The sequence below is a fragment of the Marmota marmota genome, unplaced genomic scaffold, assembly GCF_001458135.2.
Source record: "Marmota marmota marmota unplaced genomic scaffold, marMar, whole genome shotgun sequence".
Taxonomy (NCBI): Eukaryota; Metazoa; Chordata; class Mammalia; order Rodentia; family Sciuridae; genus Marmota; species Marmota marmota.
In genome coordinates this window covers 12,998,893-13,016,170 of record NW_025999941.1, presented here as the reverse complement: position 1 = coordinate 13,016,170, position 17,278 = coordinate 12,998,893, and the positions used below count along the sequence as shown (strand labels likewise).

Sequence of the window (17,278 nt, the reverse complement as noted above, 5' to 3'; positions counted from 1 at the left end):
TGGTTGTTCTATATCCATAGCAACCTACACAGTACCTGGCAGTGAGTATACTATTAATTAATAAATATTTATTGAGTGAATACATGAAAATGATACAGGTTCCATAAAGTGTGTTGGCTTTATCCTTTTCTCCAAAATTTTGGCTTTATGGATCTTCATCAGTAATTCCTTCACAAGCTCATTCATTAAATACTTGTTGAATAACTCTTACAATGAAGTAGTCTCACGTCATCATATTTTGGATTGCTATCATATTTTGATGGAATTGCTATCATATTTTGATGGAAGGTGGGTGTTAATTCAGATTCTATGAGAAAGTCAAATTAACATAATTAAGGTTCTTTTATGATTTCTTAAATATAGCATTTTTCTATCAGTATTAATGATTGTCACGTTATTAAAAAGCAGGGAACAACATTATCTTCAGATTTTTCGGTGTTTTCTTGAGTTAATGACCCACAGGTTTTTCATTTAAAAGGCATGAACCTTGACCTTTGGTGTGTGAAGGAAAGGACGATTTGTATTTATTTTTATTTTTTCTATGCCTTAAGGTGGCTGCTTTACATTAGAAATTTAGAACTCGGGTTTATTTTTAAGGGCTAAATGCATTTCCATTATTTATTTCCATTTAAGAAAGCTGAGTATGGACTGGGTCTCAGTTCTCTTAAGAAACCAGTTTCTAGAACATTTTGAAGAAATTACTCATGAGAAAGAATTATTTCCAAGATTAAACTGATAAAGCAACATGTCATTTATTCTTTCACAAAATATTTATTGAAGGTCTACTGATGTGGAGCTCTGTATGTGGTACCAAAAATGTTAGTTGAGTGTCTGTGAGGGACCTTTCTTGTCTTCCAAGAACATTTTATCTGTTGGATATATTCTCCCACCCCTGCCTTTTAAACTTCTTCTTTTCTTTTGGCTTTTCATTTTCTATTTTTCTTCTCCCACATTGATAGTTTGGCTACTCTGTCTTCACATGGTCTCTGAAGTGTAATGTCTGTGTTGCTCCATAGTCTTGTTGAAAATCCAAGAGTAACCTAAAGCAAACCTAAATGAGCAAACTGAAAGTTGGAATACTTCTGCTTTTTAGAACCTGATGGAGTTTACCCTTGAAAGAGTCCTAGTTCTCTTGTGAGTCTGGGCCCCAGTTCACTCTGGCCACCCTGTGAACATAGAAGCTTAAGACATCCTCTTTTTATTTACAGTGGTGAAGTTGAAGTATGTACACAGTATTGCTAGGGAATTATTTATGTTGCATGTGTTTTCCTAGATGATCTCCGATGAATTACGAATCTTTAGCCTTACTTTCTGATCTATTCTAGACTAAAAATGTTTTTGCAGAGGTTTTAAGATTATTTTTGAACTAGAGCATATTATCTGTAGTTATAAAATTCCTCAATGGGTATGATTCTTAAATATTTTTTCAGCTGCTAAGTGTGTTTTACTTCTGTTATTGCAACACAGCTCCAAGTCTTAACTCCCGAGAGTATTCTCATAACATTTTCTTATTAGTGTGTTCCCATTCCTGTGTTTATACATCATGGACAGACACTTTTGAGTGACAGTTAATTTTCCTTTTCGGTACTCTCCTAACCAGAATTATCTAAATCCCAGACACCTCTGTCTATCTCTAGGACAATAACAATAATAATAGATTTTCATAATGGTTATCCAGAGACATTGCAAGACCCATAAATGACTTCTACATCATTAAAAAAGGGGGAGAGGGAGTCCTTGAAAAAAATAGTTTTATTGCTTTATAATTGAAGAATGGCAGATACTTGGCACAAATGCTAATATTCTTCCCTCCCTCATGTCAGCCCAAACTAATAAATTCCCCTCTTCTTCCCTCCTGATCCCTATCAGGGCCTCAGAAACCTCTTTACCATTCTGATTCTAAGCAATCCAAGTTTGGTTGACATTCAGCAAAAGAGGTAAAACCTAGTTAGTAATAAACTTGCTCTAGTCACTGTGACTGGGATGACCAGAGCCCCCCGCCAACTTAGATTGCCAGGGCAGCCACCATGACACAACATTGCTGCTTCTCTTAGAGAAAGAAAGTAACCTTTGGGGTCTCATCCTGGTAGTTAGGGACTCTGGCCTGGAAGTGGCATCCATCATTTTTGCTTGACAAAATGATGAATTCCTTAAGGTTCACATAACTACGAGGATTTAGAAGGCAGAATCTGATCCTGTGCCCAGATGTGGCAATAATAACCTGAAGTATTTGGCACACAGCACTAATGACTGTGGTATCCTATGTGCTATATTGTAATGCTCAACTTCTTACATATTTCGTATATCATAATGTCCTCTCTCTCTCTCTCTTTTTTTTTTTGCCTATGTGATTTACAAGCTATTTACTCAACTTTTGTTTAAAAAAAAGAAAACTTCTTTAGGTACCTCTGTTGTAGGTTCAGGATTCACAGAAGATCCTCTGGAGCATTTATCCTAGACAGTGTTCTTCAAATAATGATGATGATGATGACAGTAATAAAATATCTTTATAATCATACACATTTGAGTAATACTGCTTAGTGTATTTTCTTTTGGAAAGTCAGGATGCACATTAGCATATTAAATATTCTGATGAGTAGTGAAATAATAGTTCTCTTATTTCAATTGCATTCAGCGTTTCTCCCTTTTTGACTGTTAGAGGTTTATTTTTTTTCCTGTAGAATATTTTTTTTCTGTAGAATATCTAATAATATCTCATGGAACTAATTTCCTGCCATATCACTGTAGGAAACACTGCAATTTATTCACAAAGACTTTTATTGCTTGGGAGGCACCCAAACACCTTGGGCAATTATACTGCATGACCCCAGCCAGGATTTTCACTTCCACGGTATTTGACCTTGGACATGTAGTTAAACCTTTTTGGCCTCAACTTCTAAATCTGGAGAAATGAAGGGAGTGATATTACCTACCTAGTGTTGCTGATTATCACTAGGATATTGTAGGCAACAAAGATTATGTAGGTTGTTTCCTTTCCTTTGGGTTTACTTCTTCTGCACCTGTGTAGTTTGATATAAGCACAGTTTTCCTCGATGTGATGCTAGTACATCAAACAATATAGGATTCCTTTGCCATGAAAAAGTGGCCAAAAATATGTGAAATTCAAACCAGAGACTCTACCAGAACATTACCATGCTACACACTGCTATGTCATTTATTTTCTTTGGGAGTCCCCTGTCTATTTCTGTGAATGTGATTGTCTCCTTTGGGCATCCAAATCAGTGCAGAAAGTTCAAGGGTAGCTTGTCTTCTCCTGGATGACCAAGAACTAGCCCCTATCTTTGCTGTTAAGGATTCCCCAGGAAAAAAAAATATAAAATAGTAGAAATTTATGAGATAATTGCCTGAGATCCAACTATAAGCAGAGTACTATCATTATCCTAATTATTGTTCTGGAATTTATCATGTTCTAGAAATCAAATGTACTTCAAATTACATCCATGCCATTTAAGCATATGGATGATAAATCTCTCATTGAGTTTCTAAAATAGGTATGTTAAAATGCTTTTTCAGAATTGTATTTCTCAATTCTTTGGCTAGTATTTCTACTTTTTCTCTAGTAAAAATTCACTCAAATGCCCGCAATGTAAAGAAGAGATTACTTTTGGGGATGCTACCTACTTTGATCCAAAGTTCTGTTACTGTGCTATTTAAATAAAATAAATAGAATCTTCAAAAAAGAGCTCACAGTTCATTCTGTTGTTTTTTTGAAGTGACATTAGGGTTATTTGTGCTGGGCACATTGGCGCATGCCTGCAATCACAGTGGCTGGGGAGGCTGAGGCAGGAGGATTCAGAGTTGGAAGCCAGCCTCAGCAAAAGCGAGGCACTAAACAACTCAGTGAGACCCTGTCTCAAAATAAAAAATAAAAAGGGCTGGGGATGTAGCTCAGTGGTTAAGTGCCTCTGAGTTCAATCCCTGGTTACGCCCACCCAAAATTGCAAGGACTACTGAGTGTTTATTAGAACAAATGAAGAATTATACAAGGTCTGCAAAAGTCTGAAATACACACTAGAAAATTTCTTGTCATTAAACTGCATACAGATCTGGAATAGAAATAAATATGTTCTTTTTTTCATTAGTTCAGAAGAATGACTAATTCTCATTATTTGATACTGCTTCACTCCATATTCATATATACACATGCTAATAAGCCTCATCAAAATCAATGATATTTTGATGATTTGATTTATTTTGGTGACTTTTGTGTTCTGAGTCCCTAGAATAGATGAAAAATAAATGTGGGCAAGTCTGAGTGATTCTGAGAATAATATTCTGTCATATTTAATCAATCATCTGAATCAGTACATTTCCATTTCTGTCACGACTTTGAATTTAAATAGTTCATATTTGTTCTGGAAATGCTTTAATTTTTTTTAAATCACCAATTATCCTCGAACAAATTTTAAACTTATCAAATTTATTTTGAATAAAAAATGTAACAACATAATGGAAGTTTGATGTCATCGGGCAGAGATTCTCATTTGCAGTGTTTCATTTTGTTCGTGACTCTGCCAGGCCTATGTGATTGTTTCTGTGGGTCAGTAGAGGAGGCCACAGGCACATTCCATGCCCACTCTGATTGGTGGTGACTGCCCAGAGCTTGTTGTTGACAAGAACTCTGGGACTCTGCCAATTCAAGGAGAGAATTCCGTTATTGCTCATTGATGTCTGCCACAGTTTAGCATGGGAAGACAATATCTGAGGTAGCATTTTGGTCTCTTGTGTGCAATAGAAAGAGCTTTGGTCTGGGAAACTGAACAGCTTCTGTTTCAATTCCATTTGTGCTCCTAACTATGTGACTTTGAGCAAATTAACATTTCTAACCCTATTATTTTCATCAAATAATGATAATAGTGGAGTAGGTAATGTTTAAGATTCATCTCAACTCTAAATTGTCGTGGCTTCATATACTTAATAGGACAGTTAAGACGCCCTGGGCACCTGTTCATTTTTACAAAGTGCCCAGAAACTTTTTTCAGAGTTACCAACCATGGTAGATCATTATCATAATGACCCCCATGCAAAATGCCTACTCTGTCCATACTCCTTTTCAATGTGATTTTTCTGCTTCCATTAGGAGATGGAATTAATTTCCCTACCTTAAACCTGGGTTGGCTTGTGATTTTCTTTGTCCAATAGTGGAAAATTCTAGAGATTCTCCATCTATCTGAGATGAAACAGCAGGTACAGTGAAGAGCCCTGTGGATTCAGCCTGCCTTCCAGCTGAAAAAACAGTTTCATAAATGAGCCCAGGTAAGACCCACAACAAAAACCATGCACAGACTCATGATAGCTGAACACTGCAGCGTTGTTTTGATCTGTACGGGGGCAGTGTTTCATGCAGTAATCGACAATAGAGACAGGAATTTGAAGTCAGTCAATGGCTGTCTGGGGCCAAGGGATCTGGGTGCTGGGCATCAGCTCAGATACTCTGTTTTTTTTCCATGTTGTGTCTTACTTGCCAGTAGGCTAGCTAGGCTTTCTCATAGTGTGTAGGTCACAGAGTTCCAAGAAGGCAAAAATCACAAATTGCAAGATCTCTTAAGTTTTAACTAGAGAACCAAACAATGACTCTTCCTCCGTGGAAATTTCAGAGCCAGCCCAGATTCAAGGGGAGGGAAAATGGGCAGCTACTCTTGATAAGAAGAGGGTCAGAGTCATATTACCTACAGATGTATAGGATGGGAGTGATCTTTATGGTCAGTCTCTGGTGATGTAAATGATGATGTGAGAAAGTCAGTGATTCTCAATCACTAGACTGTCCAAGATGCAAAGGGGTTCACTGTGTCTTACGACCTGATCCACTGGCCTTGACTACAGTATCTAATCCTCCTCAGGAGTTTGGCAACTAAGAGCCAAAGTTACCTTGAAGAAACCCAATGTCAAGGAGGGAAAGGGTCAAAATGTGGAGTCTGCGTCCCTCCTTACTGTCTCCAACTCAACCCCTGGTGCATGAGGTTTTTCTTATTTGTGTGGTCCTCTGGAAGGATGAGGGCATGCTTGCTGCCCTGTGCTGAGGCCTCAGTGCACTGAGGGAAGGTACATATCACCTGCTTTCTTTATCCAAGGTGAGGTGTTCCTCAAACCTTTAGTGGTTTTCCTCTGCATCTTCATATTTCACAAATCCTCTGGTCTCTTCCAGGAACAGAAGGATTTGGGAACACAAGGCATACTTTTAATAAGAGTCAAGGCAAAGACTCAGGCATGAAAGCTATAAAAAGTGTGCCATCACTATCATTCACATTGTAGGCCTTCGAATCAGACTTGAGGTGAGTTCTGGTTTTAATCTCACTTTGGGTGTTCTACTCTGGCAAGTTTCTTACTTGATGCTGTCATTGTCTCATCTGCATAGTGAGGGTTATAATAATATTTTATGGGTTTGTTGTGAAGATTCAGGAAATAAATGCACATGTATAAATGAAACAGTGATTTCAGCTATGGGACAACTGCCCAGCAACTTGGTTTGAGACCGTTCTTAAGTAGCAAGACCATTTTGAAGGATGGGCTTTGGTCCAAATTTGGAGAAATTGTTCCTACTTTAGAAAACTGAAATACAAAATGAGACAAAGAAGTTTATCTAATACCCTAAGATTGAGTTAGATCGGGCCTCCTCTGTGCTCCCACAGTTTTCTAAACTGATTTCTATCTGTAGCACTCCTGTCTGTACTGTAATGATCTGTTTGCACTGCATGACAGTTTGGGACATTAGAGTGTGAACTCTTCAAGGTCAACTGCTCTATCCTATTCATCTTGGCTTCCTAAGTCCCTAGCACAAACCCTGGACTGAGAAGAGGCTCAAGTTGTGGGTTGAATGGATGAGGAGGCTGATGCCCAGCTCACTGGTTGAATTACTCTCTCATTTGTAAAATTCAGCTTAAATCTCATTTGCTCTTAAGAGGTCTTCTTTGTTTTTCCTCTGCAATGAGAAATTTTTTCAATGGACAGAACTAAATTGTAACTACCACTCTTCTTTTCCTTTAAAAATATATTTGCTAAATGGAAATCCTTACTTTAGAACATTGAAAGAGACCAGATCTCATCTTGCTTACCTCTTTATATATGAATACCAGATAAACATGTATGAACATATATGAAATTCAGTTTAGTTTGGTTCTTTGATGGTTATGTGCATTTCATCTAAGAAATCTTAACAGAGGCATTAACCTTATGCAAATAGAACCTAATGTGTGTCTTGCTAGCCTATGTATAATACAGGATTTACCCATTAACAAGGCTTAAGAGTCTCCAAATTAAATTATACTACATCTGTGATATTATCTTAAAACAATTGGCATATAAACAGTGGCAGCAGAATTACAAGAACTGTCTGTTGTTCTTCAAAATTAATTTGCTTTCTCTGTGTTGTTTCTCTAGAAGCAAAATGTAGCAAATGATACCCACCATCTTCAGGCAATACTGTTTTCTTCTAAAAGTTTATGCACATATATTGAGAAATACTTTTATTCTTAGGTGATTCTGTGAGTAGCACACTGCTTTGCTCTAATGCATTTGAAGATTATATGTTTTGTTTTTCCAACTACAGATGACAGAAATTCTTGCATTTGTGTTGGAGAGAAATACTCGAGATTTATCTGTGTGATGTCAACACCACAGCATGTTTTCTGGTTGTTATGATTAATTCTGAAAAGCATCAGAAGTGCTCCACAGGGTCATTAAAATGGGCTGCCTGGCATGGGTCTTTTTCTTAGAAACTAAAAATTTTAAGGATAGTATAATGTTTTGGGTTCAGGATGCCATTTTAAGATAGCATCACAGTCTTCAGCTCGGGATAAGAGAATAGGCTCCCTCATATTTCCAGTTTCCTTTCATTACCTCTTTCAAATGTGATCCCTCCAAACCAAGTGTTGGCACTACGAGGCCTATGAACTAACTGGCCTGCTTCCTCTTTCTGTGAATGAGGGTTTACTGGAATGTTCCATGCTTATTAGTTTTTGTATTTGCTACTGTGGCTACTTAGGCATATAACCCATGAAACCTAAAAGATTTACCACCTTTTCCTTCACAGAAAATGTTCTCTGACCTGCTGTAAGTCTTCCATGATCTGTTTGTAGTTTCAGCTACCTGCAGGGTAATCTGTTCCGCTCAGAGCTTCCCTGTGTCTACCCTTTGCTTTCTAGGAGCTGCAGGCCTCCACTGCACGGGGTGCTCCTCTCTGCTCTGCTACACCCCTTCTCTGCTTACCTGTGTGCTTCCCATTGTACAGAAACATCTCCTGGACTGAGCAGACAGGAGCAACCTCTTAGTCTCCTCTGTTACTCTCAAAGCCTAAAGGTGCCCACATTCACCTGATGCCCAATGTTCATTAAATAAATAAGTTGAGCTGGGTCTGGTGGCATACACCTGTAATCCCAGTGGCTAGGGAGGGCGAGGCAGGAGGAGTTTAAAGCCAGCCTCAGTAACTTAGTGAGATTCTGAGCAACTCAGCGAGATCCTGTTGCTAAATAAAAATATGAAAAAGGGCTAGGGGCTTGGCTCAGTGGTTATGTGCCCTGGGTTTAATCCTCAGTATCAAAAGTAAATGAATAAATAAGTAAATAAATACATAAACTAAGTAAGCTAACTACATCCCTTAGTCACAGTATAAAGCAACATTTATATAAATAGTTTATCTGAGACTCTGAACAGAAACACTTCTCAAAGCCACTTCTTCTAATTATAAAAGCATCTTAAGAAAGAATTTTGCCTTTATATTTATACCTCCTTTAAGCTCATATGAGATTAGTTTTCATTAAAAATAAATTTAGATCTCTCAGTTCATATCCAGCATTCGTTCAAACCGGTCACATATTAAGGATAAACATCTTTGAATTAGAAAGAAAAATTGCAGATAATTCCAATTTTGTGTGTGATGGAAAATTCATATCTCAGTATTGTTGGGATCTTAGTATTCAGAGGTGGCTGATAGGAGCACTTGGTTTATCATTTATTCACTCTTCCAGTAGTAAGTATTCCTACGTGTCTCTGGTGTTCTAGGCACTGATGAAAGAATTAAAAAGAAAAAAAAAAAAAGACAAAGTGTGTCCTCTTGTGGAGATGGTTCATTTGACTATGTAATTGCCAACCCCAAACTAGCAGCCTGGCTCTGGGAAGGGTTATCAGAGAATTGTATGAGCGAGTAACTGGGGAGTCATTTACATTGTGATCATAGACTATTTCTCTGAGGAGTGTCATTGGAATTGGAATCTGAATAAAAAGGAATGGAATTCTGGACAGAGAAATCAGCCCCAACAAAGGATTCCACACTAGGAAGGAACCTAGTGTGTTTGAGGAACAGAAGGAAGGCAGACATGGCTGGTGCAAAGTGTGCAAAGGAAAACAGGATAACGGGGAGGTTTGGGAGGCAGGTGGGCAGCAGGCAGAATGAGGCCTGTGGCACAGGCTCTTTTCTGCTCTGGGTTTAAAGCATCTGAGAGAAGATGATTGATCCTTGCTTTTTGAGACTCCTCCTCATTGGGCCCCAGGGAGGGTGTTGGATACTGTGTCTGCTGCTGGCCAGCTCAGCTGCTTGCATGAGCTCCAGAGCCTGACTCTGAGTGACTCTAGACCAATGTAACCCCTGTGGGCAAGTCCCGAGGAGCCTACCTGTTGTGGTCACTTCCATGTTGAGTTGTCTACTTGCCCATTCTCTGGGCACCAACCAAACAAAGATGATGATCACACAACAGTAACACATGTCAAGTAAACACCCCTGAAGTTCTTTTTATTTCATCTAATTATCGTTTGCACATAAAAATGTGTATTATATGCAAATAAGGTGACTCTTAACAAAGGGTTAGATTGTAAGGAATATATGTGTCAGGACAATGTTGTACAAAATTGTTGGTGCAGAGTATTCACCTAAATGAAAGTGCATTGAGGCTGTTGAATGTTTTTTGTGATACAGAGGACTACTATTAATGGTCAATGAAAGTAATAAATGTGAATTTGACTCTGGGATGGGTAAACCAAGGACAAAGCATGTGGCAAATTCAGGTACTTTTACTTAATTCTTAAAATATCTTGAGCCACTAACTTTATATCAAGCCAGGTCTTCACATCAGGCAAGTAGAAATAAAAAAGATTTTTTTTTTGTGTGTGTATGGCATTGAAGAAAAAAAATGGTTATTTCTGATATTACTAAATTGACATTAGAATCACCAGTTTTCACAGTAGCAATTGTTTTAAGTAAAATGTTGTCCCTTCCTCCACCTGGTTGCTGTGCAGGGACAGAGCCTAACCCAGCAATTATGGCTATTGTTGGAAGCTTGCCTGGTTGTCATCTGGCTGTGGTTTGGTGCAGTCAGGGACAAAGAGAGGGTGTGAAGGAAAGCAGGGAGGAGGAAGATGGCTTTGAGTCCCTTTTAACAAAGAAAAAGTAACTCAGAGAGGGAGTGGAGGCTAGCAATCTGCTAAAAGGAAATGAAAGGAAATTCTTCATTTCTAAACGGTTCATTGACCCATGATAATAAAGCAACCCTGCTAAAGAAGGATAATTATCTTTTTAAGTATCAGATGCCCTGTGGGTGAAGGCCTCCCTTCTCTTCTCTTAAAAAATGAACTCAGATTTAACAAATGCCTCTTTTCCTAGTTTACTGTTGATGTGAATTTCCTGATTATGAGCTAAAGAATCAGTTTCCCCCTCCTTTCTCTCCCCACTACTCCACCTTATGGAAATCTGGCCTGCCCAGCTGAGCTGAGTGCATTTCCCCTGGGTCCCAAGTTCTACCAATAGTGTGATGGGTTAAAGCGCTTGATATTCTGGTGAGGCCAGCAATTGTATGATTGTGGTTTTATGAGGCCCTGTTCTTGCTTAGCTCCAGGCAGCAGCATGCTTTCTTAAAACAACAGGGAAAAAAGGAAAAAGAAAGGAACAGAAAACAAGTCCAGGAGTGCTTCTTTTCTCCTTCTGGTATCTGGAAATTAAACAAATATTAATATGTGTGTTCACACAGACAACCGCTTCTTACGATGGTTTGACTTAACAATTTTTCAGCTTACAGTAGTGTGTAAGCCAACCCACACAACCACTCTGTTTTTTTCTTTCATTTAGCAAGTATTCTATTAGTGACATGAAATATTCAGTGTTCTCTTTTACAATAGACTTTGTGTTGAGTGATTTTGCCCTACTGTAGGCAAATATGCATTCTAAGTGCATTTAAGACAGGCTAGCCTCAACTATGGCATTCAATAGGTTAGGTATATGAACTGCATTTATTACATGATATTTTCAGTTTAGGATATTTTCAGCTTACAATGGACTTATTGGGGTGTAACCCCATCATAAGTTTAGCAACATCTGTACGTATATACAGACAGAGACACATACATATGTTTGCATATACATGTGTGGACATATGTATGTCATGAATTCAAATAGAAAAAGGAACTGAAAGGTTATTGATGGTGTAATAGTGAATATTAGTTTGCTACTGAGAAGTGATTAAACTTACATTCTTTTTGTTATAACTCAGATCAATAATGTAAATATGTTGCCTTGTCTGGCTTACAGAATGCATTAAGATGGTTTCTTTTGTATGAACAGACAACTTTTTTTATGATTTACCCTCAAATATCTTTTTATAAAAATGTTTTGATCTTAAGTAAAATAAAAGTGTATCATAGTTATACATAATAGTGCATTATAGTTATATATAATAGTGGGGTTCAGTTTGACATATTCATAAATACATACCAGTACTTCCTCTGACCCTCCTCACCTCCCTCCCCCAGCCTCTTCCTCTATTGTGTTGGTCTTCCTTCTACGTATTTATTTATTTTTAATTGGACATATATAATTGGAATGCATTTTGAAATAGTCGTACATGCACATATCATAATCTGATCAACCTCACTCCCCACTTCTTCCCCTTTCCCTTCTGTCCTCCCTCCCCCCACTCTACTAATCACCCTTCTATTTTCATGAGATCATAAATCCTATTTTATAAGAAAGTATTGATTTCATGTAATGTATTTAAAACTACACCGAAAGTGAGAAATGGTGGTTATATGGATACGCTTTCATACCATCATAAAGTCAAGAAATCCTAAGTCAAATCATCGTAATAGCATTGTAATGTGGTTACTTTATAGTGATTAGGAGGCCCTGTGGACTTTTTTTTATATAGAAGTGTTTCACTTTTTAAAAAATTTTGTTTTTTTTAAATATACATGACAGTCAAATGCCTTTTTAGACTCTGAATAATCATCGGTCTGATTAAATCATAAATGGCTTAATAATATGGGACATCTGTTAGTTGTAGATGAAGCTCACTGTACATTTTCAGAATGTCTACCCACCTTTCAAAATAAAATCGGCTCCCCTCAGAAGTTCATTATGTATTTCTGTTATTTCTCTAAAACAAAACTTAACATTAAAATTTTAATCACGATGTTCTACCTAGAGAAAGCTCCTGGATATTCCACTTATTTCTGCAACATAGTGCCTTTGGCTGCTGGAGAGGACAGAGGTTTAGAATAGGGGTCAGGAGATAATAGTCCAGAATAGATCTTGCCTCCTGGTATAATTATCTCAGCAAGCACCAGAATCACTCTGTACCCTAATGTTCCTTCTCTTAAAAGAAATTTCTTCTGTGCACCACAGCTTCTCCTTTGAAGTATAACTAACCATGTTTTTAAGCTCTCTTTGCACTCTTTGGTGTGCAGTCGCTGGTAAATATTTGTTTCTTCATTCCTTAGTCTTTGAATGTTCTGGCCCTGGGTCAAGGGGGGATGCAATGCTGTGGGTATAAGCTGCTCGGTAAGAACACCACCCAAAGCAAGCCTGGTGTGCCTTAACGGACCTTGCTACAGATGTTCTCGTGTGCCCACTGCGGCCAGTGGAGCGCTTCCAAGATCTGCATCCTGATGAAGTGGCCGATTTGTTTCAAGTGACCCAGAGAGTCGGGACAGTGGTGGAGAAGCATTTCCAGGGGACCTCTCTGACTTTTTCCATGCAGGTGAGTATACAGGTTGCTCAAAATTGACTTTTTTCTTCCTCTTTAAGTGCTAGTATTGGGCTTTCTACCTCCAGCATGACATCCCACCAGGAAGGCAGCTCTGGTTTTCTCCATTTACATAATGACACAAAATTATATTACTAATCCAGGGCAACTCTATAGTCCATTGGCCTCAAGATGGACTGTGGAATGTTATTAGGGGCAGTGCCTGTACCACTGTTTGCAAAGCAGATGGGAGTAATGGACAAAGGATGTAATGCGCATTAAGATATTCCAGAGCTTATATTGGAACTGGTATTTTCTTGCCATGGTAAATGTTGTGAGCACTGCCTGACCTGAGCCCTGTTCTAGTTTCCAGGGAGCAGTGATAAGCAAGTTGGGTTGAACCTTGTCCTCATAAGGCTTGTCTTTTATGTTTTCCTGCCTTCAATGCAAGCTCAACTGATTGATGACATATTGGTACATGCTAGATTGATTGATTGGGTATGGCCCACCCACACCATACCCAAAGAGATCCCCAATCACAGGAGAGCTTTAGGCAGAAGTTGAATCAGTACTTCTCAGGTTTGAAGGAGGAAGTCCATAATGAGTTAACAGCTGGGAGGTGAGTGAATCAGTAGTAAGGTACCATGAGCCTCTTCAGATCAAATAAGGAGAGGGCTGATGTATTAGTGCATACACAAAGTCCTTTGTGACTCTGAAATTTAATATTTTGAAACCTGCCCTCTAGAAGGCATCTGATTCTTCCAAAATATGGAGACTCTGTCCTCAGACTTTTAGTTAAACTGCATGTTTACCTCCTTAGCTCTCTGCCATAGATTTTCACAGAGAACTATTAAAGCCTTTGACTAAAAATGTTCCTGTGCTTCTTAGGGGAAAAAATGCTGTTTGTTTGAACTGATAGTATCTAAAGTTCCCCCCAAATATTGTGCATATGTGTGTGTCTGTTGTATGATAAACCATTTAAGTCACCTTTGGGCAAGGTACTTCAGCTCAAGGTGGGTTTATCAAGCTTATGTTGTAAACTTGGTTTCCAGAAAGACCAAGTAAAATGGGTGAAAACATCTGTAAGTGTTCAGTGAAATAACAGAGGAAAATTCATGATTATAGGAAATACCAGCGCTGCTTATTTAACATGGTTTAACAGAAAGTGAATTCTATAACAAATGATATATCCCTTACAGTATTTTCATACTGTAAGTGTTGTCAAACTTACTTTTTTAACTATAACCCACAGTAGATATATATATATATATATATATTTATTTATTTCATGATTACATATATTATTCCCCATACATACAGCTATATAGGCGCTAAAAACAAGAGAGTTTCTCGAAACAGTGCTTATCATTCTGTGCATTCTAAAAGTCTCTGTCCTATCACTCTGTGCTCTCTTTATTTCTTCATATTGGTTGCAATGTATTAAATTGACTTCATGTCCCACTAATATGTTGTGACTCTGGGTTTGGAAAGCACTGATGGACATAGGTATGCTTCTGGTCACATCAGGGCAGGAATTCTCCCACCAATCATCAGGTTTATAGAGGGAGACAGAATTAGCCAAGCCATGGTTGTTCCATTTTGTATAGTCTCATTGTAGACAATGAGTTTCTTGTGCTGTGCTCTGGTGATCAGGTAGGTCTGCTGGTTTTCAATCAAGACAGTAGTTTTGTTGGACATCAGAAGCTGGGAGAGAGAACCAGGATGGGGAAAAAGAATCCTGCTACAATGAACACTCTCATTTTCTTCCCCAAGGTCAGAATAGCCAGAAAGGACTCCTCCCCCACAAAACACCCCATATTCTTGCTTAATGGATTATGATTACAGCAGATTTCCTGAGGAGAGACTTAAAGTAATCAGGCATTAATTAAACCACATCTGATTTAAAGATAACCAAAAGGTGTGATACTTCACCTCCCCAAACATTTTCAACCTTCTTTTAATGCAATTAAAACCATTGCCAAGAGCAAAGAGCATGAAAAGCAGCAAGGGGGTTGGCTTACTGGATAATTTATGTCATTTTTATACATAACTTCTCACTTACTCTCGGGCGGAAATGGAGAACTGTCTGGTCCCACACATTGGAATCAAATGGTCCCCATGAGAATGCTATAAATTAACACACAATGAAATTGGATCTAAATTATTAACGGGTGATATTTCTGAATAAGCATGAGATACCATCTATCTGTTCTCACCTCTGCTGGTTTTTTTTTTTCTTCCCCTTCTTCCAGGATGGCCCCGAAGCCGGACAGACTGTGAAGGTGAGTGCTTATTATGTGCATACAAATTAATAAGGGGCAATTATGGGAACTAATAAAAAATCACAACGAGTCATCTGCAGCACATTGCTATTTCATTATGTTATCTTCGAGGTCAGAGAGACCCTCAGTGTTGGAGCCATAAATCCTGACATTATAAACTGTGCCAAACAGTATGTTTCCCATTAGTTTACAAGACATTTACCTTTTTGTAGTAAAATTATTACTGTGCAAAAGCTAAAACAGCAACTAAATCAAGGAGTCCAAAACCAGAAACTGAAGTCCATGGTTTCTTGGCAGGGATTGCATAAACAAAGCACATCAGCTCCGCGTGGACTGCGTGTGTTCCACGGTAAGCCCGGGGCACCTTTGACGTGCTTTTAGTTCTTCACACACTCTGCCTTTTCTTCATGTTCTTGAGCGGAAGAACAAGGTGGCGGTGGCCCCAGGTGGCTTCCTTCCCTGCTGGCAGTGCTTACACTGTTCTCTGCACCCCCACACCTATTCCTTTCCTCCTTAGGTACTTAAATACCAAAGTTCAAACCAGTGGAGCTCAAAAATTGGTCTTTAAGTGTGCTAGAGAGGAAAGGAGGATTTATTAGGATAGTATCTGACTCCATAGTAAAAAGACTAAACTCCTGGCTGATTGTGAAGCTGAGTTTCAGCTACTTTCATACAAATGCAAATTTCTATGGAGTTAAGTCCTATGCCTAAGTCCTATATAGAAAAGGCTATTTTTGCTTTTTCTTGTTTTTGCTAAAAAAATTGAGGCAAATCAGACTACTATGCTAATGTTATGCTTTGTAAAAGGTTTTATGACTCCAAGGCTGGCTGGGACTAGGCAGCATAATGTTTGGCACCAAACTACACCAAATGAACATGGTTCCTTTTTCATCTTAGTTTGTATATCACTTTAATGTTTAACATATATACTGTGGAAGTTTTAAAATAGAATGTCTGGGAAGTGCCTTTGAGGAGTTAATGTCTCAAAGGAACTGCCACCAAATGTGCCACCAAATTCTTAGTCACTCCTGCATTGCTTTAGACACATGATGTTCTCATAGGGACAGAGGGGACATTCAGCTTGCATCAATACTTCTGCCTCCCTCCATGACAGAATCCCAAATGTGCAGACTCTAAAACGGGATATAATACCAGTGGCTTCTTAGTGAAACCTATTCTTGAAATACAAAATACAAATGTTTAAACCTGGTTACCAGAGTTTCAAAAACTCAGTATTCAAATGTGTATTCCAGTCACACTGGATGAGATGCTTTATGCAATATCTGTCTGATAGAATTGCTTTAGCCACTGAAAGTGAGAGTGTAGGGGTATAGCTAATCGTGGAAGAATGCACAAATCACATTCAGTGGATTGCACAGATTGGTAATACACATATATTGAGCATAACTGAAATTTATATGAATAGATAGGTTATATGATCTCAACATTATATTTCAGAATTCTGAAAGGGGTGTTAAAATATTTGCTATACAAACAGGTTCAAATAGAGACAGAAAGTATATTAGTGGCTTCCAGGGACTGAGGGGAAGAGTGAATTGGGGATGAGTACAAATTGGTATAGGTCTCTTTTGGTGGTAATGAAAATGTTGTGGAATTAGTGGTGCTTGTACAACACTGAGTATAATAAACCCCACTGAATTGCAACCTTTAAAAGGGTGAATTTATGGAGTTTGGATGATGTCTTGATTAAAATAAAACACATTTGATAAAAATAAGCATTGTGTCTAACTAGGCTGAGAGCCATAGCTATAGACTCTCATGACTCCAATAGCAACAACTTTTTGATGTTCCAGTTATCTGACCAAAATCTCCTCATGATTTTATTAGCTTTGATGGAAATTGTGATGGTTCATTCTTTTTTTTTTATTGGTTGTTCAAAACATTACAAAGCTCTTGACATATCATATTTCATACATTAGATTCAAGTGGGTTATGAACTCCAATTTTTACCCCAAATACAGATTGCAGAATCACATCAGTTACACATCCACATTTTTACATAATGCCATA

General features: G+C 38.2%; 1 protein-coding gene across 13 annotated transcripts in view; it reads left to right on the top strand.

Annotated features, from left to right (window-relative positions):
• The window catches only part of Fhit (fragile histidine triad diadenosine triphosphatase), a 1,420,772-nt gene that overhangs the window by 1,121,686 nt on the left and 281,808 nt on the right, over positions 1-17,278 (top strand). For all 13 annotated transcript variants that reach the window (XM_048801196.1, XM_048801195.1, XM_048801197.1 and 10 more), the window contains 2 exons: positions 12,835-12,980; positions 15,218-15,247. In XM_048801196.1, the coding sequence (XP_048657153.1) occupies positions 12,835-12,980; positions 15,218-15,247 (176 nt within the window). The remainder of the gene's footprint in view (positions 1-12,834; positions 12,981-15,217; positions 15,248-17,278) is intronic.